Source organism: Haliotis cracherodii, unplaced genomic scaffold, assembly GCF_022045235.1.
Source record: "Haliotis cracherodii isolate W230 unplaced genomic scaffold, xgHalCrac1.p SCAF_1, whole genome shotgun sequence".
In the NCBI taxonomy this organism is placed as follows: domain Eukaryota; kingdom Metazoa; phylum Mollusca; class Gastropoda; order Lepetellida; family Haliotidae; genus Haliotis; species Haliotis cracherodii.
Genome location: NW_027266264.1, coordinates 14623476 through 14650746, shown reverse-complemented (window position 1 = coordinate 14650746; position 27271 = coordinate 14623476). Strand labels below are relative to the sequence as shown.

Genomic DNA, 27271 nt, shown 5'->3' with positions numbered 1-27271 from the left:
AGATAACGATAGTGATTACAGTGCTCTGTACGTTGTCTAACCAGGGTTTGATGCCGGTATGGATTTGAGAGTGCTGTCATTCTAATAATGGGCAAAAAAAGACTCCAGGGTTCAGCCTGACAATGGTCTTGTGAGCTAATCAAGGCAGATCAATAGCAGGGGTCTACGGTGTCTACACTGTGGGAGTCATTCCTGGACGTGCTCACATACGACAGAGACAAATCTAAGGATCATGGAAACACATTTTTTATTTGAAATACCGTATTCAACTTAATAAGCGCCCAGGGCGCTGTCAAAATTAGAAATACGGAGCTCTTATTAGAATATTATTTTGGTGAAAAAAAAACAGAGTTGAAAGATATATTTTGTGGATTATGGAAATAGCCTGAAATGTTTATGTACGACAGATATATTTTTCCAGAATTTAATTGCTCATAACTAAGGGTGCATATAACACACTAGTGTGTATTATACGCGAATAAATAAGTCTTGTGTACATTGATCAATCGGAAGGGGTGCTAATTGGGATTGTTCACTGGCAAATATATCAGCAAATATCTCCATGGGCGATTATCAGAGCGGGGCGCTTCTTAGAGCGGGGTGCTTATTACGTCGAATACGGTAATCTCGGTAGGATTTGGAGAAAACTGGAATATAGTCCATATGGTAGCATATGCTGCATAATTATGATACGCTGAACATTTTGTAAGAAATGGATTCAAAATATAATTGAAGGGTTGTAATGATGCTTGGCTGGAATGTGTAATGTCAGCCTTTGAAGCAAAGGAGTGCAGACCGACCATGGCTGAAAGGGCATGAGGAATGTAGATGGTTACTTGTCATGCTGTATCCCTATGCTCTGCCTCCTGAGTGAGGGATGACTGGGCTTCTCTTCATCAGCCAAGCCCTGGAGGTATACACTTGTAACTTGCCTTATGCTCAGGTGATGAGAAAGTGAGTGAGTAAGCTGTAACGCCACTTTGAACTGTATTGCAGTTACAGGCCTCGGTTCAATGCCACAGTATTTTCAAGCTTATGCTACAGCTCTTCAGTTCAAAGTGGGAGGTTCAAGATCCATCTTCCTGAGGCAAAGGAGTTAACTGACTACAAATGTCCAGTTCCCACCCTTGTCGAACTAGGCTGGAATTTCCAGGCTCAAATTTAGCACCACCAGTGGCTATTATGAGTTATGTCCCTTCTATGTCCCTCCTATTGACCAATCAGATTCCATCACTAACATCAGTTGCATTCGCTTAAAAAAAATGGTGATGCCCAATCAAAACGATCTGACTGATAATCAAGATCTATATTGTAATAAGACAGATCTTACGCCACAAAGTGCATCAAGCACTTGAGCACCTTGATTAAAAACATGAAAAGATTTGGAAAATATCTGTCGACATCCAATTGGCGGTACACATGGTTTGAAAATCATGCAGTCGACCAATGTTGAATCCATGTTATTTGTTACTCAATTTTGACTGGACTATGCTGGACTTGTTAGTCAAGCCAAAATGTAACTTCAGAATACCAGCCTAGTTCGGTAAGGATGTTCTAGGTGATACAGGGCATATGCTACTCTTTTGAAACCATTGTACATGGGTAGGTACAGACAAATCAATGACCATAATCAGTAATAAATGTTATATCTGAGATAACACCTTCTGAGTAAAGTGGTAGTCTAGATTACATACTTTGTATACCCCTCTGACAAGTGTAAATTGGCAGGGCTCCCATGGCTGAAAGATATGAACACACAATGTGTCCAGAAAGTGGTCAAATGTAACAAATGTTATATCTCTAGCACACAAAGTCAGCGATCTTACCCACAAAGTACGTAATCTAGACTACCAGTTGTCGGGCTTTCATTTTTGTGGAATCCTCGGTGGGTTGGTGGGTTAGATCGCTGACTTTGTTCGATGGTGATTAGGTGCCTCACTCTGGCAGTGTGGGTTTGAATCCCAGACGTGATTCAACCCCAAAAAGTACGAGAATCTGTACTTTATCAAGAAAGTGTTATCCCAGTATTCATGTTAAAGTGGGGCATGGTATCTCAGTGGGCTAGCACTTTTAAATCGGCATTAGTCCGAACAAATACAAGCAGCCACACACATACACACATACATACATGCATGTCGCAATACAAGTGCAATAATCTGTGACGCGATGTTAAACCCCATTTCACCTCAACAATGTTCATTCTCAGCTCCCTTGGGAGTATACAATCCAAGCTGTCTGTGAGGCACCAGGTTTACAGACACATAACCATTTCATCCTACAGGGAACCCATTCACTGCTGGGTCAACAGGGGCATATTATGAACTAAGTTACTTGTCTAAGGAGATGCCACATGTGCTTCAGTGGGGGGCGGGACTGAAGCCCCAGAAACGCTCAGGAGTCAAGCTGCTATATATGCACTAGGGCTGGGACGAGTCCACATTTACTACCCAAATACCCATCCTGCTATTACCCGACCCTGTCCGTGTACCCGCTATTACCCGACCCTGTCCGTGTACCCGCTATTACCCGACCCTATCCAGGTACCCGCTATTACCCGACCCTATCCAGGTACCCGCTATTACCCGACCCTGTCCGTGTACCCGCTATTACCCAACCCTGTCCGTGTACCCGCTATTACCCGACCCTATCCAGGTACCCGCTATTACCCGACCCTATCCAGGTACCCGCTATTACCTGACCCTGTCCAGGTACCCGCTATTACCCGACCCTATCCAGGTACCCGCTATTACCCGACCCTATCCAGGTACCCGCTATTACCCGACCCTATCCAGGTACCCGCTATTACCCGACCCTGTCCAGGTACCCGCTATTACCTGACCCTGTCCGTGTACCCGCTATTACCCGACCCTATCCAGGTACCCGCTACAGGTCTCAAGAGTTTGGTACAAAATGTCTGATTGGAAATAGTTTGAGCGTAGCCCTGGTAAAATATATTTAAATATATGTATAAAACGACTGGTCATGCATACACTGAAGTTGACTGAAATGTTATTTTTATTCAAACCTTTAAAAGTCAGAACCAATGGTGCTGTGTCAGATAGAAATGCAAACATTTGTGACTTGTACTGTAACCATAGAGTTCTAGATATGTTTAATCATTATACAATATATCACATGACCAACCATGGGTCCAGGTAGTCCTGTGGGTACCCGGGTCCTACTCAGTACCCACCCGACCCGAGTACCCGAGTTACCCGTCCCAGCACTAGAATACACTCACCCATCCATCTACTCTCCGCAACCAACATTGCTTAACTTCACCTGATTTGTGACCTGTGTGCTGTACACAGGACCAAGTATTATACTGTATTTGAAACTTAACAGTGGTCACCAAAGCCAAAGACTTGTGCTCAGGGACTCATATAGCAAACAAAACTTGAAACAGTGGCAGATAGACATGACGCTTAATACCACTAAAAACCCGTGAAGGATTTTTTCATAAAACTATAGTCTAATCGGTCATGCCATTATTTGGTTGGTTGGTCGGTTTGTTGTTTAACGCCGCACTCAGCAAAATATTCCAGCTATATAAAGGCGGTCTGTAAATAATCGAGTCTGGACCATACAATCCAGTGATTTATATCATGAACATCAATCCACACAATTGGGATTGATGACATGCATCAACCAAGTCAGCGAGTCTGACAACCCGATCCCGTTAGTCGCCTTTTACGACGGTAGCATAGTCAACTTTTACGGCAAGCATGGGTTGCTGTAAACCTATTCTACCCCGGAATCTTCACGAGTAGTCATGCCATGACAGACAGTTACATCATTAAAGTTTTTGTTGTTAATGATCATGTCATGTTCAGGGCCTGAGAAAGTACTGGAGTTTGGCATATGTTCAATCTTTTTTGCTGTATTAATCGTTTCAGTGAAATCTATACAAGATAAAAGAAGATTATATGGCAAGAAACAATATAAGAGCCATGAATAATTGATGATCTGGTTAGCATGGCGCCTTATTCTTGTTGTAGAATCAATAAAACCAGGAACATGAAACATGTCCTCCTGTAACTGATCGACCGTATCCATGACATATATGATATATACGTAACCATCTAATTCAGGCACTGTCCTCGTTTGTTTCTATGTTGTGTAACCCCACACTCAGCAATATTCTAGCCATATGACATGTCTGTGAACAATCGAGTCTGGACCAGACACTCCAGTGATTGACATCATGAGCATCGGTCTACACAACTGGGATATGATGGCATGCATCAACCAAGTCAGCGAGTCTGACCACCCGATCCTGTTAGTGCCCTCATACGACAAGCATGGTTGCAGAATATCAATTCTAACACAGATCTTCATGGATAATGAACAGTTATGGTGGTATGGATCTGGGCTTATGATTCAATTAATATTACTCTGAGGATCATAAAATGATTTGAACATTCTGAAATTTCTTCTAATTTCAGGGGATACACAATAAATGCAGGGATAGAAACTTATCTAGAAGTCTACTATACTGAACAGGATAACATAGGGGAACACACACCCAAAATGTTCAAAATTTTACCAGGCCTTGGGATACCTTTAACATTAAAAACTGGCTTGGGCTAAGGTCAATCTTATAAAAATCAGATCTTTTGCTTGAACAAAGGCCTGAAACATCCCATCTCAGGGCTTGTGAAAACGACCTTTTATCCGACAAATCAGAGCATTGCTTTGCAGATCGGGAAAATGACAGTCGGAATATTTTTTCTGATCATGCAACTGCAAAAAGGTTTACACTGGGTATTCCAGCTTTCAACAGCCCATTAGCCTATTAGCATTAGACATTCTCGAATTTCCTTTAATTCACTTTTCAAATTTTGAAACGAGAACATAATTTTTCAAAGCGTAATCTTGAAGTTGAATGGAAGTTTGAAACTGGGTGCCGCAAAGCTAGAGAATGCTGCTTTCTGACTGGCTAATGTTGACTTCATGTTTGTCATATCATTGGTCGGTGCAAAAAGCCATTCTCATGTGACCTGTAATAGGATATCCTCAGAATTTGTGTCACAGTAGCGAGCACCAAGATCTGATTTTAATGACATCGGGGCTAGAGTGCTTGTGAAATTTCTATCCCTGGTTATGAGCTTCTAACAATGCATTCTCAACTTGAAAGATATTTTTATTACATGCAAGTACTATATTTCTATTCCGCAGAATAAAAACATCATCTTAAATGTCTTTTTTAACATAACTTTTTCCCCACCTACCACCCAGTATGTTTCATTATATATTCCACAAATCAAGAAATAAATGTATCTCTCCTTGGCTGATATTCTGGTGTGTGAAATCATTACATGCAGGAAAGGGTATTGTAGTTCATAGTCTAAGTGTAACATGATGGTTTGAGTTTGACATTTGAAACTTGTGTGAACCTGATGCACTTCCTGCCTAGGACAGCATCTATCACAGGATGAGGTTCTGGCAGCTGTATCTGGGGGCGGCACCAGACGACAACACACTGAGGCGCTTCGACAACCCATAATTGAAATTTTCTAACATTTGGCAAAATAGACAAAAAATCAAATCAAGTTGTTCAGTGTATTTTGGCATGAGGTAATCAAACACAACCATGTTATCATTCCGGTTCAAATCTCATTTGATGTGTTTTGTTATCGACTTAAGCATCTCATCTAATGCTTGAAAACATGATGATGTGTTTTCTTTGTTTGTATGTTTGTTTGTTTGTTTGTTTGTTAATGCTGCATTCAACAATATTCCAGCTAGACACAATTTTTATGGATAACAACTTCTTTAATACTGTAAAAAGCGACGTTTCGGTATAGATCCTTATACCGTTGTCAAGCAGCCGATCTATACCGAAACGTCGCTTTTTACAGTATTAAAGAAGTTGTTATCCATAAAAATTGTGTCTATCTTGTCATCCGCCAACTTCTAAGTAATGCCTATCAAACAAAATATTCCAGCTATATGACGGTGGTCTGTAAACAATTAAGTCTGGACCAGACAATCCAGTGATTGACATCATGAGCATCGATCTACGCAATTGGGATATGATGACATGCATCAACCAAGTCAGCAAGCCTGTCACCTTGCTACAAAAATTACATTGTTGCAAGGTGTTTTTCTGAAAACAATATTCATCTCCATACAAAATCAACATTCTCCGCCCACCCCTGTGGGGATTCCGGGGCAGCACGGGTCCCCAGTAACCTATGATTGTCATAAGAGGTGACAAAATGAACCAGATGGCCAGGCTCCTGGAATTGGTTGATAGCATGTCAACGTACAAACACATATTTGAGAAAACAAGATGATAATAAACAGGTAGATATTTTACTTATGCTTGTTTGTTTGTTTGCCTGTTACTGAATTTAAGAATATTTTTGTATAAAATACACAGGAATGATGAGTCTTGTAAAATCCTGCATTTCTGATAAAACAAACAACAGAAATGTCCCTATCCACAGTTGAACAGCATATGTAATCAAGATAGAGAGAGCGACAAATTACAGACAGTCCATATGTCATGCATACTGAAAATAATGCCCAGATATTCAGGGTAGTGGACTCTAAGTTATATGGCACAGACAGCGACTAAAGATTGTATCAATTAGGGCTGGGACCAGTCCAAATTTATTACCCGGGTAAAAAATGTTGGGTACAAATAGTTTGACCACAGCCTTGGCAAAATGTGTTTCAATACATGTATAAAACGATCTAGTCATGCATACACTGAAGTCGATGGAAGTTTTATCTTTATTCAAACATATGGGTGCAGAGTCAGAAAGAAATGCGAACATTAGTAACTTGTGTAGGGTAACCATAGAGTTCTACATAATATGTCATTAAACAATGTATCACGTAATTAACCACGGGTCCGGGTACCTGGGTCCTACTCAGCATGCTCAGTGCCCACTCGACCTGAGAATCCGAGTTACCCGTCCCAGCACTAGTAAGTATGCATCTACATGCATCCTTCAAAAATTCACTCTAGTCCGCTAGTCTGAGACAACAATATTCTCCTGGGGACAAGTAAGAATCCAGTGATGGCTGTCCTCATTGACCTGTAGCAACTGAAGGATATAATTCTGACCCTGTTCTCAATGCTGTAAATGTAAACAGTGATCATATGTGTCCTGTTTAAGCCAAACTTGCTCCAAATTCGAGGACCAGTGAAATAAGCAGGTCTTTGAAAGGCATTTAGAAGTGATACACATAAGGAAGAGAATATATGGATGTCAACGTCTTCGTTATGAGGAACACAACGTTTCTGAGTATATGCTTACCCTTTCATCAGATGAATGATTGCCATGAGGCAGAGAGCATATATATATATGTACAGGTAAGGACAACAAACTATATAAGATAACAAAAGGTGGAAAATAACAAAGGGTTGAAATGAACAAGGGAAGCCCACAGTTGATTGCCGCTGATAGGTGCTTAGCAATAGACAATGAAAACCAACACTTTCAAATAACAATAATTTTTTAATTTGAAGTTTCACGATATACGGCTTTTCCATTGGACGAGAGGTCCGTCACAAGACCGCGAAATTGACGTTCATAAGTGTATGTACGACACAATTTGACTTTCATACATTTTTCAATGTTCTTGAAATGACGTAAACACTGACTACTTCCACATTCCTGAATTCCCTAGCACGAAACATACATAAGTGTTCTTTCTGATCATTTAGAACCTTTATTCTTGGTCTCAGCGTTTGAGTATACATTGAGAAGTGTCAGAGAACATGACTGATTGTTCACAAATATCCTCACTACGGCCTATCCTAAGGCAACACTTTTTTAACATCTTGGTTTATGGATTTCAAACTCATTTCAAAAGTTAATTTAAATTATTTTTTTTTAAAAAAGCCTCTCACATTTTTTTACTTGAATTTTGTCCTAAAAACTTAGGTAGGTATGAAAAAAATATCCTGGAGTAACAAAAGAAAAATAACTCAATTTTTCAAGAACATTTTATGATATCCCTGGCACTCAGCTTGTGCACAAAGGCAAAATAACAATATTCATGTCATGGGTGGAAATGCATGAAAGACGCTGCTATTTTTTTCCCAGAGACTCTTGTGTGATAGATGAAGCCAACATTTATCAAGGAAATCATCTGCTTGTAAAACATCTTTGCTACTACATGTTTGGCCATACACTATTTGAAACATTTATAACGTCCAGATTAAGGAGCAATGAAGCGAAAATTTAACGATTTTCGGCAAATCTAAAAATTTCATAAAATCCACTTACCTATTTCTTTTGTATTTTCATTTGTTTACGTAGTCGGAACATTATTTTAAAAAGAATTACAAATAATATCTGTCATCACCCATTTCCTGATTATAGTGGCTGTCTACTCACAAACATGAGGAAAAACCTCCGTTTTCAAAGCTTCGTATGAATAACACATACGTCGAAGGCTGCCATGTCAGTATACATTAAAAAGACTTATATTGTTTTACTGACATAATCTACTACAAGGTTCGTGATTGGTCAAATTTAAGCACGTGACCTAAGGCAGCCAGTCAAGTTACAGCAACGGTAATTTTCAGACTTTGGCGAAAGGTTTGGGTTAAATCATGTTATTCTGAACGTTTTAAGCATGAAATCGCAATCTATATTGAAAACATGGAACTCTATGGATGTAAGTGCTAGGTTACAGCTGTGACAAAGATTTCTTATGCATATATTTTGGCATTCAAGACATTGTGTCGCAAGCTCCGACTTTCATACAGTTTGGCCCTCACTCTATGGAGGTTCATACTCCAATGAACTCACACAAAGTGAAGGTCAATTCGTAATTCTTCCACTTGTCAACACTTAAGCTTGTCAGACTTGCCAGATTTGTGAAGTTGGTATTTGCGAAATCTATCCAATATAAAACATTAAACTAATTAATATGAAAATGTTTGTAATACCCGGTACTTGGTAAAAGAGTATTTGCTTCCCTTCATCAGAAGCAATAGAAAAGAACAAGGAATGAGAACCTCAAATTGTTAGACAACACACCCAGTAACAAGTGTACGAACAAGAGCCCTATCAGACCAGGACTTCCTTGTGCAATGTGACCTGCCACTCATACATTCCAGTCAACACATCAGATAAGATGCGATCATTCACTGCAGCACAACAAACAGCCACTCATCATGCTGATAGTGAAGATACAGTATGTGGACACAAGATAAAACTTCAGACCATTAGCAACTGCTGGACCAGGGCCCACTTGCACAAAGTTATCTTAGCGCGAAGATGATCGTAACTTCCATACTTTAACATAGGCTTAAGATAATCTTAGCACTAAGATGGCTTTGTGTAAGAGGGCCCTGGTCGTGAAATATTGTTTGTTTTTGTCAAAGTCAGCACTTTTCCAACATGTACATAACTGAGTGTGGACCAGACAAACCAATAATTGATACTAAGAGTGAGTGAGTGAGTGCGTGAGTGAGTGAGTGAGTGTGAAGCTTAATGTGGAAGGAAAGCCCGAAGTGATGCAGGTCTGAAAGCCCGAAATGTTGCAGATCACACATGTTTACCACTTTGGTGAAACCCTTGAGCATGGGTATGGTGCTGACAAACATAGGAACATAATCGGGTGAACTGTTCGTTTGTTTGTATGTTTGCTTGCTGTTAAACGCTGCACTCAGCAATATACACAGCAACTTGCAGAGCCTTAGATAACTGGGCCACCTGTGCCCCATGATATAATGAACAACTACTGATTATCTGTCGGGGTACAATGACACAGAAACAGTACGTGACCACCGGATACAGTTAGTCCCCCCTTGCACCAAGCACACACTCCTCACACCATCCCATGTAATAAAATAACTGTAAAAATGTCAAGTCCCAAAAGATTGTCTTAAGCCTTTAAGAACACTGAGCTAAAATACTAAGTGCTAACAGTGACAGTGGTGTCCCTTACTGACAGCTGGGAACTGACATCTACAACCACCACTTGATTATTCATACAAACAATGACTAGAGCACCTAACCTCAATGAGGCCGCAGGTCAGATGATCTTGCTGCAATTCACAAAATGAAAGTTCTGATAGTTCCAAATATAATACATTTGCAGTAAATTTGGTAGTATTTTTATGGCAGGACTTATGAATTTTCTGACAGTTATAGATTATAAATATATAAAAACATGAAGTAGAAGTCTGTTAACATAGTCTGGTTGCTATTTTCACTTTGATATGTGAGGTCTGTATGTATGATGTGGCCAGGGAGAAGAAAACTACTTGAAATCTTAAGCTTAAATGCTTTTAGTAATCACTGTGACTTCTCCATAGGCAAAATTTATCACACGATTTTTCATAAAAAAGTTCAATGTTTTGTCATATCAGCTGGGAAAGGAGACAGTGTCACAATACAGTCTTCGCAATTCCAATAGTCTGCTAGCCAGAGTCTAAATTGTGCTGGGGGCAAGTTAAAATCCAATGATGGTAGTCCTCACTGACAACTAGCCTATTTGAGGGCTATAGTTCTGAACCTGTTCTCAATACTTCAAGAATGCTGCTTATTAGAAATGAATAAAACAGAGTGAGTGTGAGTGAGTTTGGTTTTATGCCGCTTTTAGCAATATTCCAGCAATATCACGGCGGGGGACACCAGAAAATGGGCTTCACGCATTGTACCCATGTCAGGATTCGAACCCGGGTCTTCGGCGTGACGAGCGAACGCTTTAACCACTAGGCTACCCGACCGCCCCGAATAAAACAGAAACTGTAAACTCAGGAAACATGTCTGTCTCCTTCAAGATGGACAAGCCCCACACATTGTGGCTTAGTGAAATCAGGTTTACGCTAGTCCTCTAGACTGGTCTTGAAAAGGACGAATTTCTAAGGTTGCAACATCCATTAACCCATTAAAGTGGGACGAGGGTCGCGTGAACTGGTTGTCCCAGACAGTTGGATTCAATCATGAAACACAACTTGTTTAACTGCAAAAATTAAATCTAATGATGCAGAGCTCCAAATAAATGCTGTATTTTGGGGCAGAATACAAAAAAAAATTACCATTGCCTAATCAATTTTTAGCTTGCGTGAATATACTATGTATTAACAGGGAAAATGTATTACCCAGTTTTTCAAATTGCGCACTTGTATTTCTTTATCGTTACAGATCTGGACTGACATCAACATGAGTGCTACTGCTGTGAACAATGCACAAAGGGCTTTGTCTTGCCTGTTGCAACTCCCACAAACATATCACTGTTGTGATCTCATGCATGTGAGATGTGACACCCTTGGGAACATAGCAGAACATCAACAGATGCTTTGTTTGTTGTTTAACGCCGCACTCAGCAATATTCCAGCCATATGACATCAGTCTGTAAACGATCGAGTCTGAACCAGACACTCCAGTGATTGACATCATGAGCATCGGTCTACACAATTGGGATATGACAACATGCATCAACCAAGTCACTGAGCCTGACCACCTGATTCTGTTAGTCGTCTCTTAAGACAAGCATAGTCACCTTTTACAGCAAACATGGGTTGCTGACGACCTATTCTACCCCGGATCTTCACGGGTACATCAACAGATGCAACACAGTAGTCTTAGTCATGTGGCTGCTGATCAAGCAGAAGTATTTCTTTCAAATGTATACGCACTGGCGAATATACCCAATAGACTGAACCCAAGAGAGTAACAATTCATAATGTTAAATATATAATCCCCCAGGAAGACTAGCAACACCCAGTGTGAATTATAACTTGAGTAAATATTCAATGGCTCCAACAATTATCAAAAACAATGATGATCGATGTATATCAGTGCTATCAGGAACGAGTAAATTGCATTAGTTGCCAAAATTACAAATTAACTGTCCAAACTCATGACATTATTACATTTGCAAATATTGGCAAACAATTTGTATTGCAATAAATTGCAGTACAGGTATCTGTATTGTGATTGACACTTATTGTACATGCAGATTCTATTTTTATTTACTTACCGGTATGTAAGTATTTTGCAGCATGGTCACTTTCATGTTTTCATCATTTTGTCAATCAATTTTTCGAAGAGAAACATCATTTGTGAATGAATTTCTGTGCAGATTTTAGGCTAAATAAGTCTGATGATTTATGGTAAAACAGATTTGCTGAACAAGCATCAGTATTAAGATGTTTCTCTCAATTGTACAATTCATGGAGAAACACATCATTAAAACTAATTATCTTAACAATCTAAGTATGATCCATTCTATTAAGCAATTCTGTCAACAACAGGTCATTCAGAAGCTGAAGAAACTTTGTTGCCCAATTGGGCCAAACAAATAAAATCTTGTGGTTCCGATTACCAGACCGACCCTATAAAATACTTCACTATTAATTAACTTGATTGACATTTGCTCCGTCGTTTATGAATTCTGGCATGTGTTGACCATTCTGCTTTACTTGACAACATCATGTCAAAGTACTTTTCCCTCTTCCACCAAAAGTTGTGAGAGAAAACAATGATGATGTTATGAAAATTGTGAGAGAAAACAACGATGATGTTATGAAAGTTGTGAGAGAAAACAATGATGATGTTATGAAAGTTGTGAGAGAAAACAATGATAATGTTATGAAAATTGTGAGAGAAAACAACGATGATGTTATGAAAGTTGAGAGAAAACAACGATGATGTTATGAAAGTTGTGAGAGAAAACAATGATGATGTTATGAAAATTGTGAGAGAAAACAACGATGATGTTATGAAAGTTGTGAGCGAAAACAATGATGATGTTATGAAAATTGTGTTAGAAAACAACGATGATGTTATGAAAGTTGAGAGAAAACAACGATGATGTTATGAAAGTTGTGAGAGAAAACAATGATGATGTTATGAAAATTGTGAGAGAAAACAACGATGATGTTATGAAAGTTGTGAGAGAAAACAATGATGATGTTATGAAAGTTGTGAGAGAAAACAATGATGATGTTATGAAAGTTGTGAGAGAAAACAATGATAATGTTATGAAAATTGTGAGAGAAAACAACGATGATGTTATGAAAGTTGAGAGAAAACAACGATGATGTTATGAAAGTTGTGAGAGAAAACAATGATGATGTTATGAAAATTGTGAGAGAAAACAACGATGATGTTATGAAAGTTGTGAGCGAAAACAATGATGATGTTATGAAAATTGTGTTAGAAAACAACGATGATGTTATGAAAGTTGAGAGAAAACAACGATGATGTTATGAAAGTTGTGAGAGAAAACAATGATGATGTTATGAAAATTGTGAGAGAAAACAACGATGATGTTATGAAAGTTGTGAGAGAAAACAATGATGATGTTATGAAAGTTGTGAGAGAAAACAATGATGATGTTATGAAAGTTGTGAGAGAAAACAATGATGATGTTATGAAAGTTGTGAGAGAAAACAATGATGATGTTATGAAAGTTGTGAGAGAAAACAATGATGATGTTATGAAAGTTGTGAGAGAAAACAATGACGACAGTTAAGTTAAAATTAATTATAGTGATGCAGGATGTGATTCCGAGCTGATGGACGCAAATGAACATACAGAGAAACCGTCCACCCTGCGACAGTTGAAAGTAAATTGCGATCGGATTGTGTGAAAACAAAATGATAAAAAAGGAATCTTTATTGAAGTATGCGAGGCTAAAATATGATTCCTAGAAAAATGAGTGAGTGAGCTGTGTTTAACGCCGAATGTCAGCTTAATGTGAGTGTTAATCCCAAGGAGATGCAGGTCTGAGATGTTTACCACTTCGGCGAAACCCAAGACCACGGGTATGGTGCTGAAAACTGACAAACCAGAGTGAACCAGGATTCCAACCAACAATCATAGGTTTCTGCCGTGCCCAAGGGACGCAGCTCTGCACAGTGAATTGCAGCGTCTTAGACGACTGGGCCACCTGTGCCCCCCACCCCCCTGTATTGCGATAGATTACAACACAATTTACGCGTCAATACACCAACCCTAGATGACAGTGTGGACGAAGATCAGTTTGTCAGTGTGTCGTACTGACCATTGAGCTTGAGATCATATTCATGAGAAGTTGTGTTGCTGAATTGTAAAGGCATTTCAATAGTTCCATTTATCTATTTATTAAACTGCAGTTGAAGTATAACCATTTAAGAATTGACTTTCACTTTGTGAGTTCAATGGAGTATGAACCTTCACAGAGTCAGGGTCAACCTGTATGAACATCACTTCATGAAGGTTCATACACCCATGAACTCACACAAAGCGAAAGTCAATTCTTATTTTTTTTATACCACTATTTTATACTTCGGGGGATGTAGCGCTAAATCTATATGTGTGACTTGTTTACACTGACAACCACACAACAACCAGCTGTATCGCGGGATAAAATAGTTCTCCAAAAAGAGAGATGATGTGAGAGTATGTATGCTCCACTTGCTTTACAGGAACATCTGTTGTAGTTTGTTTACAAGAAATGTATTCAAATAATATCATAATTGGGTGAGAAAGGTCTGCGATCATTCACTGCAGCACAACAAACAGCCACTCATCATGCTGATAGTCAAGATACAGTATGTGGACACAAGATAAAACTTCAGACCATCAGCAACTGCTGGACCAGGGCCCACTTGCACAAAGTTATCTTAGCGCGAAGATGATCGTAACTTCCATACTTTAACATAGGTTTAAGATAATCTTAGCACTAAGATGGCTTTCTGCAAGAGGGCCCTGGTCGTGAAATATTGTTTGTTTTTGTCAAAGTCAGCACTTTTCCAACATGTACATAACTGAGTGTGGACCAGACAAACCAATAATTGATACTAAGAGTGAGTGAGTGCGTGAGTGAGTGAGTGAGTGTGAAGCTTAATGTGGAAGGAAAGCCCGAAGTGATGCAGGTCTGAAAGCCCGAAATGTTGCAGATCACACATGTTTACCACTTTGGTGAAACCCTTGAGCATGGGTATGGTGCTGACAAACATAGGAACATAATCGGGTGAACTGTTCGTTTGTTTGTATGTTTGCTTGCTGTTAAACGCTGCACTCAGCAATATACACAGCAACTTGCAGAGCCTTAGATAACTGGGCCACCTGTGCCCCATGATATAATGAACAACTACTGATTATCTGTCGGGGTACAATGACACAGAAACAGTACGTGACCACCGGATACAGTTAGTCCCCCCTTGCACCAAGCACACACTCCTCACACCATCCCATGTAATAAAATAACTGTAAAAATGTCAAGTCCCAAAAGATTGTCTTAAGCCTTTAAGAACACTGAGCTAAAATACTAAGTGCTAACAGTGACAGTGGTGTCCCTTACTGACAGCTGGGAACTGACATCTACAACCACCACTTGATTATTCATACAAACAATGACTAGAGCACCTAACCTCAATGAGGCCGCAGGTCAGATGATCTTGCTGCAATTCACAAAATGAAAGTTCTGATAGTTCCAAATATAATACATTTGCAGTAAATTTGGTAGTATTTTTATGGCAGGACTTATGAATTTTCTGACAGTTATAGATTATAAATATATAAAAACATGAAGTAGAAGTCTGTTAACATAGTCTGGTTGCTATTTTCACTTTGATATGTGAGGTCTGTATGTATGATGTGGCCAGGGAGAAGAAAACTACTTGAAATCTTAAGCTTAAATGCTTTTAGTAATCACTGTGACTTCTCCATAGGCAAAATTTATCACACGATTTTTCATAAAAAAGTTCAATGTTTTGTCATATCAGCTGGGAAAGGAGACAGTGTCACAATACAGTCTTCGCAATTCCAATAGTCTGCTAGCCAGAGTCTAAATTGTGCTGGGGGCAAGTTAAAATCCAATGATGGTAGTCCTAACTGACAACTAGACTATTTGAGGGCTATAGTTCTGAACCTGTTCTCAATACTTCAAGAATGCTGCTTATTAGAAATGAATAAAACAGAGTGAGTGTGAGTGAGTTTGGTTTTATGCCGCTTTTAACAATATTCCAGCAATATCACGGCGGGGGACACCAGAAAATGGGCTTCACGCATTGTACCCATGTCAGGATTCGAACCCGGGTCTTCGGCGTGACGAGCGAACGCTTTAACCACTAGGCTACCCGACCGCCCCGAATAAAACAGAAACTGTAAACTCAGGAAACATGTCTGTCTCCTTCAAGATGGACAAGCCCCACACATTGTGGCTTAGTGAAATCAGGTTTACGCTAGTCCTCTAGACTGGTCTTGAAAAGGACGAATTTCTAAGGTTGCAACATCCATTAACCCATTAAAGTGGGACGAGGGTCGCGTGAACTGGTTGTCCCAGACAGTTGGATTCAATCATGAAACACAACTTGTTTAACTGCAAAAATTAAATCTAATGATGCAGAGCTCCAAATAAATGCTGTATTTTGGGGCAGAATACAAAAAAAAATTACCATTGCCTAATCAATTTTTAGCTTGCGTGAATATACTATGTATTAACAGGGAAAATGTATTACCCAGTTTTTCAAATTGCGCACTTGTATTTCTTTATCATTACAGATCTGGACTGACATCAACATGAGTGCTACTGCTGTGAACAATGCACAAAGGGCTTTGTCTTGCCTGTTGCAACTCCCACAAACATATCACTGTTGTGATCTCATGCATGTGAGATGTGACACCCTTGGGAACATAGCAGAACATCAACAGATGCTTTGTTTGTTGTTTAACGCCGCACTCAGCAATATTCCAGCCATATGACATCAGTCTGTAAACGATCGAGTCTGAACCAGACACTCCAGTGATTGACATCATGAGCATCGGTCTACACAATTGGGATATGACAACATGCATCAACCAAGTCACTGAGCCTGACCACCTGATTCTGTTAGTCGTCTCTTAAGACAAGCATAGTCACCTTTTACAGCAAACATGGGTTGCTGACGACCTATTCTACCCCGGATCTTCACGGGTACATCAACAGATGCAACACAGTAGTCTTAGTCATGTGGCTGCTGATCAAGCAGAAGTATTTCTTTCAAATGTATACGCACTGGCGAATATACCCAATAGACTGAACCCAAGAGAGTAACAATTCATAATGTTAAATATATAATCCCCCAGGAAGACTAGCAACACCCAGTGTGAATTATAACTTGAGTAAATATTCAATGGCTCCAACAATTATCAAAAACAATGATGATCGATGTATATCAGTGCTATCAGGAACGAGTAAATTGCATTAGTTGCCAAAATTACAAATTAACTGTCCAAACTCATGACATTATTACATTTGCAAATATTGGCAAACAATTTGTATTGCAATAAATTGCAGTACAGGTATCTGTATTGTGATTGACACTTATTGTACATGCAGATTCTATTTTTATTTACTTACCGGTATGTAAGTATTTTGCAGCATGGTCACTTTCATGTTTTCATCATTTTGTCAATCAATTTTTCGAAGAGAAACATCATTTGTGAATGAATTTCTGTGCAGATTTTAGGCTAAATAAGTCTGATGATTTATGGTAAAACAGATTTGCTGAACAAGCATCAGTATTAAGATGTTTCTCTCAATTGTACAATTCATGGAGAAACACATCATTAAAACTAATTATCTTAACAATCTAAGTATGATCCATTCTATTAAGCAATTCTGTCAACAACAGGTCATTCAGAAGCTGAAGAAACTTTGTTGCCCAATTGGGCCAAACAAATAAAATCTTGTGGTTCCGATTACCAGACCGACCCTATAAAATACTTCACTATTAATTAACTTGATTGACATTTGCTCCGTCGTTTATGAATTCTGGCATGTGTTGACCATTCTGCTTTACTTGACAACATCATGTCAAAGTACTTTTCCCTCTTCCACCAAAAGTTGTGAGAGAAAACAATGATGATGTTATGAAAATTGTGAGAGAAAACAACGATGATGTTATGAAAGTTGTGAGAGAAAACAATGATGATGTTATGAAAGTTGTGAGAGAAAACAATGATGATGTTATGAAAGTTGAGAGAAAACAACGATGATGTTATGAAAGTTGTGAGAGAAAACAATGATGATGTTATGAAAATTGTGAGAGAAAACAACGATGATGTTATGAAAGTTGTGAGCGAAAACAATGATGATGTTATGAAAATTGTGTTAGAAAACAACGATGATGTTATGAAAGTTGAGAGAAAACAACGATGATGTTATGAAAGTTGTGAGAGAAAACAATGATGATGTTATGAAAATTGTGAGAGAAAACAACGATGATGTTATGAAAGTTGTGAGAGAAAACAATGATGATGTTATGAAAGTTGTGAGAGAAAACAATGATAATGTTATGAAAATTGTGAGAGAAAACAATGATAATGTTATGAAAATTGTGAGAGAAAACAACGATGATGTTATGAAAGTTGAGAGAAAACAACGATGATGTTATGAAAGTTGTGAGAGAAAACAATGATGATGTTATGAAAATTGTGAGAGAAAACAACGATGATGTTATGAAAGTTGTGAGAGAAAACAATGATGATGTTATGAAAATTGTGAGAGAAAACAACGATGATGTTATGAAAGTTGTGAGAGAAAACAATGATGATGTTATGAAAGTTGTGAGAGAAAACAATGATGATGTTATGAAAGTTGTGAGAGAAAACAATGATGATGTTATGAAAGTTGTGAGAGAAAACAATGACGACAGTTAAGTTAAAATTAATTATAGTGATGCAGGATGTGATTCCGAGCTGATGGACGCAAATGAACATACAGAGAAACCGTCCACCCTGCGACAGTTGAAAGTAAATTGCGATCGGATTGTGTGAAAACAAAATGATAAAAAAGGAATCTTTATTGAAGTATGCGAGGCTAAAATATGATTCCTAGAAAAATGAGTGAGTGAGCTGTGTTTAACGCCGAATGTCAGCTTAATGTGAGTGTTAATCCCAAGGAGATGCAGGTCTGAGATGTTTACCACTTCGGCGAAACCCAAGACCACGGGTATGGTGCTGAAAACTGACAAACCAGAGTGAACCAGGATTCCAACCAACAATCATAGGTTTCTGCCGTGCCCAAGGGACGCAGCTCTGCACAGTGAATTGCAGCGTCTTAGACGACTGGGCCACCTGTGCCCCCCACCCCCCTGTATTGCGATAGATTACAACACAATTTACGCGTCAATACACCAACCCTAGATGACAGTGTGGACGAAGATCAGTTTGTCAGTGTGTCGTACTGACCATTGAGCTTGAGATCATATTCATGAGAAGTTGTGTTGCTGAATTGTAAAGGCATTTCAATAGTTCCATTTATCTATTTATTAAACTGCAGTTGAAGTATAACCATTTAAGAATTGACTTTCACTTTGTGAGTTCAATGGAGTATGAACCTTCACAGAGTCAGGGTCAACCTGTATGAACATCACTTCATGAAGGTTCATACACCCATGAACTCACACAAAGCGAAAGTCAATTCTTATTTTTTTTATACCACTATTTTATACTTCGGGGGATGTAGCGCTAAATCTATATGTGTGACTTGTTTACACTGACAACCACACAACAACCAGCTGTATCGCGGGATAAAATAGTTCTCCAAAAAGAGAGATGATGTGAGAGTATGTATGCTCCACTTGCTTTACAGGAACATCTGTTGTAGTTTGTTTACAAGAAATGTATTCAAATAATATCATAATTGGGTGAGAAAGGTCGGTTAAGAACTACCTCAGTAAGTCAGTCACAATAACTGTCAGTCTAGACATGGACCAAGTCGATACTACTATAGTTGATGTGCATTTCTACGTTTTGTTCACTGGGATGGGTCATAGCGAGGATATTTGTGAACGATCATGCAGTCAAACTCTCTGACGTTTCTCAATGTAGGCCTATGCTGAGTTCAAGATGTAAGGGTCGAAATGATCAGAAATAAACGCTTTTGTATGTATTCATACAAGGGATTTCCCAGGGGTTTCCCCTGGAATGTGGAAGTAATTCATCAGTGTTTAAATCATTTCAAGAATACAGTCTCACGAAAAATGTACGAACGTCAAATTATGTCATTCATGAATTTATGAACTTCAGTATCACAGGAACATGACTGGGCTCTCTTCCACATGAAAAGCTGTAGATCTATATCGTGTAAACTTCATATTAAAAAATTCTATCATGTTAAACAAAATGATGATATAATATCATCTAAAGGTCATAAGCCAGGACTGAACAATTAAGGTCTCACACTGGCTTATTACACCTGTTCTACATTACGACATTTCAATATATATCACAAGATCATCCTCACCTAATATGTTTATAAATCAACATCTACCATTTACTATCTACTCTCGACAAGCCAATGTTTCATCAGCTGCTTGTTGTCAATCCATGTATTATACAGATTATGCAAAACGACAAAGGGGGCGTGGCTTAGAGTAGAAGCATGTGATTCAAAGTCATGATTGCTCATCAATTTCCAAGTGTACCTAGGTATGCGTTGACAACATTTCTGTCATTGGAACAAAAGAAATGAAGGGTGCATTGGAAATGAAGCATTGGATTTCGTGAAACGAATAAGTTCTCCTTACTTGTATTTCTCAAAGAGAGCATAAGCTTCGTCGAAACCGTTGTTTAGCAGCATGTTGATGCCAGTGAGAGCCATTTCGGCGTCATCTGTCAAACCTGGATCCTCTCCTTCTCCAACATTCATGTCTTCTATCTCGTTTGCCTGTGCCATGTTGATTCTAAGTCACCCACGCTTATGATATAGGTAGCCACGTCCTAAATGCAGCTTTAATCACATGAAGCTGACAGTTCCTCAAGTTTTCCTGGCGTCCGCCATGTTGTTTTGGACAACAGCCTCGTTTTGGTTTCTCATATAGTTTGTTTCAGCAGACACCATAAGTCTATTTTAATGGTCTCTGGTTTCAGCAGGCGACAGACATGAAATGGGCTTTTATCTTTATCTTTAGAGTGATGGTCCCTTCTTTATGTAATAAGAATTGTCAAATGTGGTTTTGTGTTATACTCGCTGAAAAGATCGTATGATTACCCGAAATGTTTCTCTAACAGATGTTATGTTTGTGATAACGCTTTAATGAAGAGTAAAGTACAGATTCTATTACTTTTGGGGGGTTTAGTCCCATCCGGGATTCGAACCCACGCTGCCATAGTGAGGCACCTAATCGCTAGCACACGAAGTCAGCGATCTAATCCACTCAATCACCGATGCTTCCACAAAATGAAAGTCCGACAACTGGTAGTCTGGATCACGTACGAAATGTTTCTACATTACATATGCAGACTCAATGTAAGACCAGACTGAAACGGCAAAGCGTCATTCGTCAATACATCTCCAACATTGCCCGGCGAAATCATTGTAAGGCACAGAACGGAGAAATTTACCCCCTCACCTATCATTAGATACGTATTATTAACAGTTAAATGAAACTGCCTTTGCAGACGAGGTCTATCATGGTGGCATATATGTGGTGATAAACAATACAAGAATAAGATAAGTGTAAGATATAAAAGGTTGTACGAATGTGTTCGAAATCGTGAATTACACTGTTAGAATAAGGGTATGTATATGTATTATAACATATACAGAGAGAAACCTTACCCTACAAGTTTGAGTCCTCTAACAATATCTATCTGAGAAGTTGAGAAAATTTCTTTCTTTCACATTTTCCAGATGGAACAAGTCAGAACGTCCCAAAACATAATTGAACGTCCAAAGGTGAAAATGCCATGTTTTTATCATGAATTAAACCGATAGCCCCAACTTATAATGCCTAAATACTATTGCAAACCCCTGAAATCATACCATTATTAATCTGTAAATGAACACAGGGAAAACAGTACCAGCTAATTTTCTTCCGGAAATGGAATTGACAGTCCTTGAACCGAAGTCGTTTATTGATAGACATATTTATGTGGTGGGATAGAAAGGAAATGATTATTATTGATGGTCACTCTTTGACTACATTTTCTACATGCCTGAATTGGGGACATAATTCGTTTTTAGTTTACACTGTGTAAACATTTAATATCAGAAGATAGAAATGGCGCCAATGTTTTTTTCTCCGATGTCTGGTACTGTTCAAAGTCATCTTTGACTTTCGTGTGAAAAGACATGCTCTAGACATTTTTTGGTGTAGATTTGTAATTATAAGATATTCTAAGACAGACACAACTGGTTTACTTTTCACTGTAGGTTTATGTCAGGTTTCAATCACATATGACATGGTGTCACGTGATGCCCCTTATTCTAACATCAAAATAACGGAATCTTTGAAATCAGTCACTACCAAGATATGCATGTTCATGTTTAGTCGGTGTTTAATATATCTTATATCACACTGTTGATATTCGGAAATAATCACTATAAAAGACACTGTCAACATTTAGGTAACTGGCATCTAATGAAAAGAAAGACATGTATGTAGTGTTGTACACGAAACAAATGCGTCGGTTTACCTCACCTACATTTCTAATACAGTTGCGTGTGAGGCAATCAGATGAATATTATGACAGATGTATTCGCATTAAACATCAAGAAAGGGTTATCAATAATAAATTCAATTATTTATTATAGTTTACCAGACATACTGAAACTTGCTGGCATCTCCTATTTAAACCCTTGGACATTTTTGTAGTTCTCCCGCATATACTTTTATACCCCTTTGAACGAGTTCGCTATGCTAGCAAATGGGCATCTTATGCTCTACTCTTGATTTGAAGTTTCAGATGAGGATGTTTGTATTGTGAAGGCCTGGTAACAATGCCTGAACTAAACCTTAGGCGTCTTGATGATACCTACTCGGTGTCTTCTGAAATCATTACGTCACATCTGCAAAATGTACATTTTGAGTGTATCTACCTACACAGGGTGTAATCTATTCATCTATCACAATGGTTATCGTGATTGCGTTATTGTTTGGGTCACAATAGCCAAATCCGTGTCACCATTACACCTTCAGTGTACTTAATCATCTTCTGTTAATCTCACTATAATTCGTCATTATACTGTTATATGCACTTACTTGGCCCGTGTACGGATTACGCATCATGTCGGAAAGCGCACGTAAAATCTCCAATTACTTACTAGGCATTCACCTGATGAAGGCGCATGAAGTAGATCCGAAACGTAGTACAAATAATAAAAGAAGTTGATCTGTAACAAAATGTTATTTGTTCATATTCTCCCATCTTCTAAATGCCTATCAAAGACTTCATATTTATAATAAACATATTATCCAAGGCCTAAACATAGTCTAAGAGAACATATCTAAATATTACAGTATACACTAAAATTATCAATTTTTATATTGAATTCGATCTTATTGTTTCACCTATTTCAAGTCATTATAACGTACAATTATATATTTCCTTATAAAGACTTTCGGTCATATGTTTTTGAAATGTAGAAGCATTACACAACTTTAGGGATCTTCTCTAAAACAGACTATACACCGGAAAGACAGGTGCTCTAAGGGGGGTAACTCTGAATTGTTTACGTTTAGACGCATGCTTAACGATCTCCGCAGCGCAAGCACGTTACGTTTTATTTCCCCCCACAGTTATTAGAAGTTACACGCGCATACTATCTAAAGTGGCATGAATGTTGTAAGTTTAACATAGTGACCAGTCTAAGGTTTGTCTCTATTACTGCATACCGGTAACTTAAAGGGAAACAACACCAGCCGAAGCCATTTTAATTAGCCCGCGTTGTCACCAAAAGCGACAGAAGCCAGAAGCGACCCAACAAACTGGGTTTCTGAGCGGCATGGGGCCAACTGGAAATCCTTGTTGACAGCCAGGGGAAATCCCCTTGAATCCACGCATTAGAGTCTATGATGATTACTCTAACCTTATGTATAATGTAGTTTGGTACAAAAATGGAATGACTTCCGCACTTACGCTCGTACCTGTCGCCAAATGTCATATGCATTGCCGCCCAATCCTTTTAATTTTATATGTTTTTAAGGGGGGGGGGGGGGGGGGGGGATACAGGTGGAAGTTTTACCTAATCCTCCACCAGTGTATTTGTCGTCATTCACTTGATGCTCAATTAATTACTTTATTACTGGTATAATTTGTTGTAGAACTGCAATATTAATGATTATTTATCTGGATTTAACAGTTTAATGATCAAGTTTCTTATCACCTTTTCTTTACCTGAATTCTTTGAAGGATACTATGTAGTTTTTATAGTACATAATTTGATGTTGACCGATAGCTTCACCCTTTCAACATGTTCAAGTACATGCATTAATCAGCAACAAAACACCTGTCCGTTTGGCTGCAGCCCTTTTTTGTATACCTTTGTTATGATCAAGATGCAATACGGCTTCTCAATCTTGGTTGCTCCGATACGTGTCATGCAGCACAGCAAGAACACAAGCCAAACCAGTTGAAATTATAGTATATAGCCTGCAACCTCGGGGTATCGCGGTACTTGTCATGTACGCTAAACGGAACAAAATGCACTCACTAACCTTTATGTTTATTCGTGTTCTCTGTATCAGATATCATTCATGTTATCAAACAATGCATATTTTACTGATAAAAGTTCATTATTTACATTAGCAGCTCCGAGTAAAAGCCGGGCCTCGCGCTCTGTTTGACAAGGGAGAGAACTCCATCGTATCGCGGTACAGAGAAAAGTTGTGTATGGAGGTTCGAATTGGACAAAAAGAGGACATAATTCTACCATCCACTTGGTATGATCATGCCAGACATCAGTGATTTGTCCAGACAAGTGCAAAGACAGCACAAGTAAAATTCTAAATGTGTTATCAGCAATAGGTATTCAATGCATATTTACCGAAAAGTAAGAGAAAAATATTTTTATAAGTCAACATCAAAATATCAGAAATGATATTTTAAGATTGTTTAAAAAAAATTGGATGACAATAATTTGTCACAAAATGGAAAAATGTTAAAAGTCAACAATAAATATATAAAAAGCACTCCTAGTATGCCCAAAGTATGTATTTATCTTTTGGTTACTAGTGAAGAACGTATTTCTAAGTTTGGCATTATGGCCCTTATGATCTCCCAATAGATTCTGGGCACCGAGCGGGAAAAAATGTGCGGACTACGTAACTTCCGTTACCCCATTAGTCGCCATGAATATGCAGATGATCTAGTTCAGGTCGATAGAGAAAGTTTACTTGGGGAACTGCGGGTTATATCGTTGGCCATTGATAGATGGGGGTAAGGCAATATTACAACAGATGCCAGAAATATGTATCAACGGATTAATAACTCCTTACTTACAGCAGACGGAACATTCTGAGGAAATTGAAATTGTTTACGAAGTGAGCACTTCCTGGTTACTGATTTGCATTAAAAGACAGCCGCTAAGAGGCGTGTCCCGTGTGAAATACCGGAAATCACAAATGCCGCGATACGATGAATGCCGCGATACCATGGGGTCCGAGTATAATATGCAAATTTTGGATCTGTGAAGATAAAGCCCATCCATATTTCAATACTTTCAAACTTGGAGTGTTGTTTCCCTTTAAGACCAAAATTATTAGACTGTGTACTTGTCGAGGCAACTCAATCCCCACACTGCCTTGGTTTTGCCTGGCTATGTGTAGCAAGGATACCAAAGCCTGGTAATATGCACTGTAGTATTTTCAGCACTCAACTAACCTGTGAAGATATAAACAGTGAATGGTTTGGGGTGGTCAGCATTTCTTGTGATCCAAATCAAAGATACTGTTAACCACACTAGCCCAAATAACACTGTGTGAGAGAGCTATGTAACCGCCTGAATCACATTAGTCAATTTAGGTAAAGGATGGTCAAGCTGTCTGGGAACCACTATTTGCTGCGCAGAGTTCCATGCATTAGGTGTACCAGGGATTATGATGGTGATTTAAAATCCCAAATTGTTTCTACAGGTTTTTGTGATCATTGAAGGGGAGGTCGGGTAGCCTAGTTGTTAGCCTAGTGGTTATAGCGTTCGCTCGTCATGCCGTAGACCCGGGTTCGATTCCCAACATGGGTACAATGTGTGAAGCCCATGTCTGGTGTCACCCACCGTGATATTGTTGGAATATCGCAAAAAGCGTGAAACCATACTCACTCACTCACTCACTCTGATCATTGAAAGATACAGGTCTCTGTGGGTTTCCCCAAAGTACCAGGTAGTAAAAGATTAAGACATTTCTCATTTTGGTCTTTTCTCCTCATCAAGGTATCATGCAGTTATACAACTGCAATACTGTTTAAATTTGCATTAAGCCTAACTCAATTGCTCACTCATTCATAGGAAGTCAGTGCCATGGCAATCATAGGGAACTGCAGTGGGGACCTATTCTGCATCTGAATTCACATTGGGAAATCAAGATCATAACCTGATCTGTTATGAAATCATAATTTGGGTTGTTTATCTTTAATCTTTGTACATTCGTGTTGTTGTTTTTAACAGAATAAAAATGGACAGTGACCAGGTCAAGCAAGAACAACGTACATTCCTTCGGGAACGATTCCTGCGTATGCTTGGCGCCATCTCGGGGAAGAAGGCAGAAGTAACGATGGTGCAAAAATCTCAAGTTTCTGCCACCTTAGGACCATCAGACATCGAGTTTGAAAGTATGCAAGTGTCTGACCTGTACACGCCCCTAGGCCTAATGCCAGCTGCTGTACTCCGAACATCCGATATTGTGTCAATAAGAATGGAAAACTACCTCCAACATGACTCTACCTGAAGCAATCTGTTCACAAAGACTGATTTTTAAAAGTACCTTCAGTTACTGCTGAGGCCAGAGAAGTTTATTTTTTGGTGTTTTTTTTATAAGTCAACCCTGAAATTTAAATTTCACAAATTAAGTAGACATGATGTTTATTGAAAGGTTTGATTATGTATTGTTGTATCTTTTGTGAAGTTAAGTGTAAAATTTGGCAAGGAAATCCATATCATATCAACTCTGATAATGTTTTCTTGCATCCTTTTCTTGGAATATATTTACTTAGAAAATTGGTAAAAAACATGAAATAATATTGTCTGGCCATGATATCCGATTCCAGACTTGGTCAAATCCAACTCAATACCATTCATACAGATTGTGTGACTTGTGGTGATGGTCATGTGATGATGAAGAGATGATGCAGAAGGTGCAGCAGCTGTCCTCATCACCCCGTCCCTTATATCTAAACAAATAACCACTGTTAATAAGGGCCTTTCCAACTCAAGTTTTGTTTTTGTGCTGGAATCTGACATTTTGTGATTTGGAAAAAAACTCTCTGATGGATGACACATAATACCCCATGAAACTTGAGATCATCAGTGTGGCTGGATCATTCATATTGTGTGGAAACCTGGGGTACATCTTATTTTATAACATCTTTTATGCATGTTTTAT

At 38.7% G+C, this 27271-nt stretch overlaps 1 protein-coding gene across 1 annotated transcript in view; it reads right to left on the bottom strand.

Annotated features, from left to right (window-relative positions):
• The window catches only part of LOC139473448 (tetratricopeptide repeat protein 39C-like), a 43355-nt gene extending 22617 nt beyond the window's left edge, over positions 1-20738 (bottom strand). The window contains exon 1 of the mRNA XM_071256032.1: positions 20480-20738. Coding sequence (XP_071112133.1) covers positions 20480-20628 — 149 coding nt within the window. The 5' untranslated portion in view covers positions 20629-20738. The remainder of the gene's footprint in view (positions 1-20479) is intronic.
• Positions 20739-27271: the final 6533 nt, after the last annotated feature.